General features: G+C 40.1%; 1 protein-coding gene across 1 annotated transcript in view; it reads left to right on the top strand.

The window, feature by feature from the left end:
• T265_13565 (hypothetical protein) overlaps positions 1-1,775 on the top strand; it is a gene marked incomplete at both ends in the record, with an annotated part of 8,855 nt that extends 7,080 nt beyond the window's left edge. Inside the window, one exon of the mRNA XM_009169484.1 lies at positions 1,615-1,775. Coding sequence (XP_009167748.1) covers positions 1,615-1,775 — 161 coding nt within the window. The remainder of the gene's footprint in view (positions 1-1,614) is intronic.
• Between the last annotated feature and the right edge of the window lie 443 nt (positions 1,776-2,218).

The following is a 2,218-nucleotide window of genomic DNA, read 5'->3' as shown; positions in this document are numbered from 1 at the left end:
TTTACCTGAAACTGTTTGAGTAATATATATATATATATATATATCGCAAAGTGATCGTGTCAACCGTGTCAACCATCCACCACATGCCGCAATAAAGTTTTAACACTTATCCGCATGCTACTTTCACCTCATATCAGTAATATTCACCACCAGGTCAGGGGGCAAAGACAAAGCTGTTTTGCCCATAATTTTTGATTGTTCTGTATTTTAAAACATCGCTGAAGCCAAACCCAAGGGAGGTTTGATCAGACTGTAAGCCACAATTCTGAGATCATACCAAGGACATGCGCCCGATATTATTTTGGCCAGCAGCTATTTTTCTAGATTCCCTCTGTCACTATAGGACACACTTTTCTTATTCAGTAAATGCGACCGTCTGGGATAAAAGCTCACCTCTATTGTCATGTGGCAGCTGAACACTAGTGTATTTTGCCGGTATATTGCCTCCAATGGTGATCTGACACAAAACAAATTTTGTGGTAAGTCTCTCCCTGGTAAACCGATTAGGTTATTATATACAGTTTATCCTCTCATTTTCGTTCTCGTTTAATTGTTACTTACTCCGTCTGTTTTCGTGTCAGCTAACCGCCGCATGCAAACGTGACGAATTCTTTCTTCTGTCAAGTGATTCATCAAGCGTATAAACTAGAAGCCTATCTAGTTCGTGTATATCGCTGATGGTCAGTTAAAAAATTACCTCACCTAGGACTAATTAGTGTGTCTGGAAGTTAAATATTCGTCTCTTAAGGCACCGAAGCTTTCAAAATCAGCTTTTTGCAGAGCTGATGAATTTTATACAAAATGTTTACTGCTTGTTGCAGTTATTCTCCACATTCCATGTGCACCTAGTAATTAGAATGTATCTGTTGGCCTACATCATTTCTTATAAGTCCCTGTTTTATGGGGCCAGGAGTACGTGGAAAATCAGGTGTGATTATGATGAAATCGTGTACATTTAGCAGCCTACCAATCAGGCCGCGTGTTTTTTACCTCACTCTCTGAATTTGTGACATGCAGTCAAATATTCTAAGGGGACATGTTTCTTCAAGCCAATACGATCTTTCCACGGGAAAATTAGTTTCATTCAATCTGTTTTAAAGATTGCAATTATATCTTCCCCCATTCAGTTATTTGCATCAAGCCAGCCATATTTAGAGTGCACACTATAAATGCCCGGGATCATAGCTCTTAAACACAAACGCGGCTAGCAACTTACTTGCTGACATGCACTCTGAAAGCCAGGTAGATAAAATGCAATTGGCCGTGCCAGTAAAATTCATGAATAATAAACCACATTGAACGCTAAATTACAGTCAGTTCTTTCCGTAGAACTAACAATAAATGTAATTAAAATCTTACTGAAAATACTGGATGGAGAGTTTGCCCTATAAGTGACTACTGGTGATGTTTAGAGCGACGAAGCAGTGTGTAGCTGTTCTGCCATCGGCTAACAGCTTTCCGACCAGAGAACTCTGATCTGTATTGTTTCACTCACACTTAGACAGAATTTGGCTGTACTCATCTTTTAGTCGCAAAATCCACATCAAATGGTAACGTTCTGATTAGTTTATACGTGATGCACTACTTATAAGTTTGCTGAAACTTTTTCTACAGCCCACGACCGATTTCACCCTTCTTGTGGCCCATCAAATAGGCGCAGACCTAGGGTTTCCGTAGATCTTGTGTTCTACTTGAAAACAAATTGCACGAAATTAGCGAAATACACCCATTCGCAAACACATTTGGTTTTGCGAAAGACTCACCTGGAACCAAGCTGAACCTCTCGTTTGTGATGTTTGAAAATGAGTGTATTTTGCTAATTTCGTCCCAATTAGGATATAAGGTTGACGGAAACTCTGGGACTGCGCCTATATGATGAGCCTCGAGAAGGGCGGAACCGGTCGTGGGCTGTCGAAAAATTTCCGGCAACCTTATGAGTAGTGCATTACGAATATACATGAATCGTGATATCTCGAATATCGTAGCAACTGAAACATGAGGTTGCGTGGTGCACCACATTCGGTTTCCTAGAAACATCACGAAAGAAGGATTCAGCTGGGCTCCATATGGCTCTCTCGCAAAAACAAATTTGTTTGCAAGTGAGTGTATTTCCCTAGGTTATGATTAGTTCCTCAAGTAACGACTTTTTAGGAGGAAGTCTCACACATCATATGAATTCACACTTCCTTTGGGATACTTTGAAACTAATTCGAGTATA

The sequence above is a fragment of the Opisthorchis viverrini genome (assembly GCF_000715545.1).
Source record: "Opisthorchis viverrini unplaced genomic scaffold opera_v5_80, whole genome shotgun sequence".
In the NCBI taxonomy this organism is placed as follows: Eukaryota; Metazoa; Platyhelminthes; class Trematoda; order Opisthorchiida; family Opisthorchiidae; genus Opisthorchis; species Opisthorchis viverrini.
The sequence above is the reverse complement of the archived record's forward strand: the minus strand, read 5'-3'. Positions and strand labels throughout refer to the sequence as shown.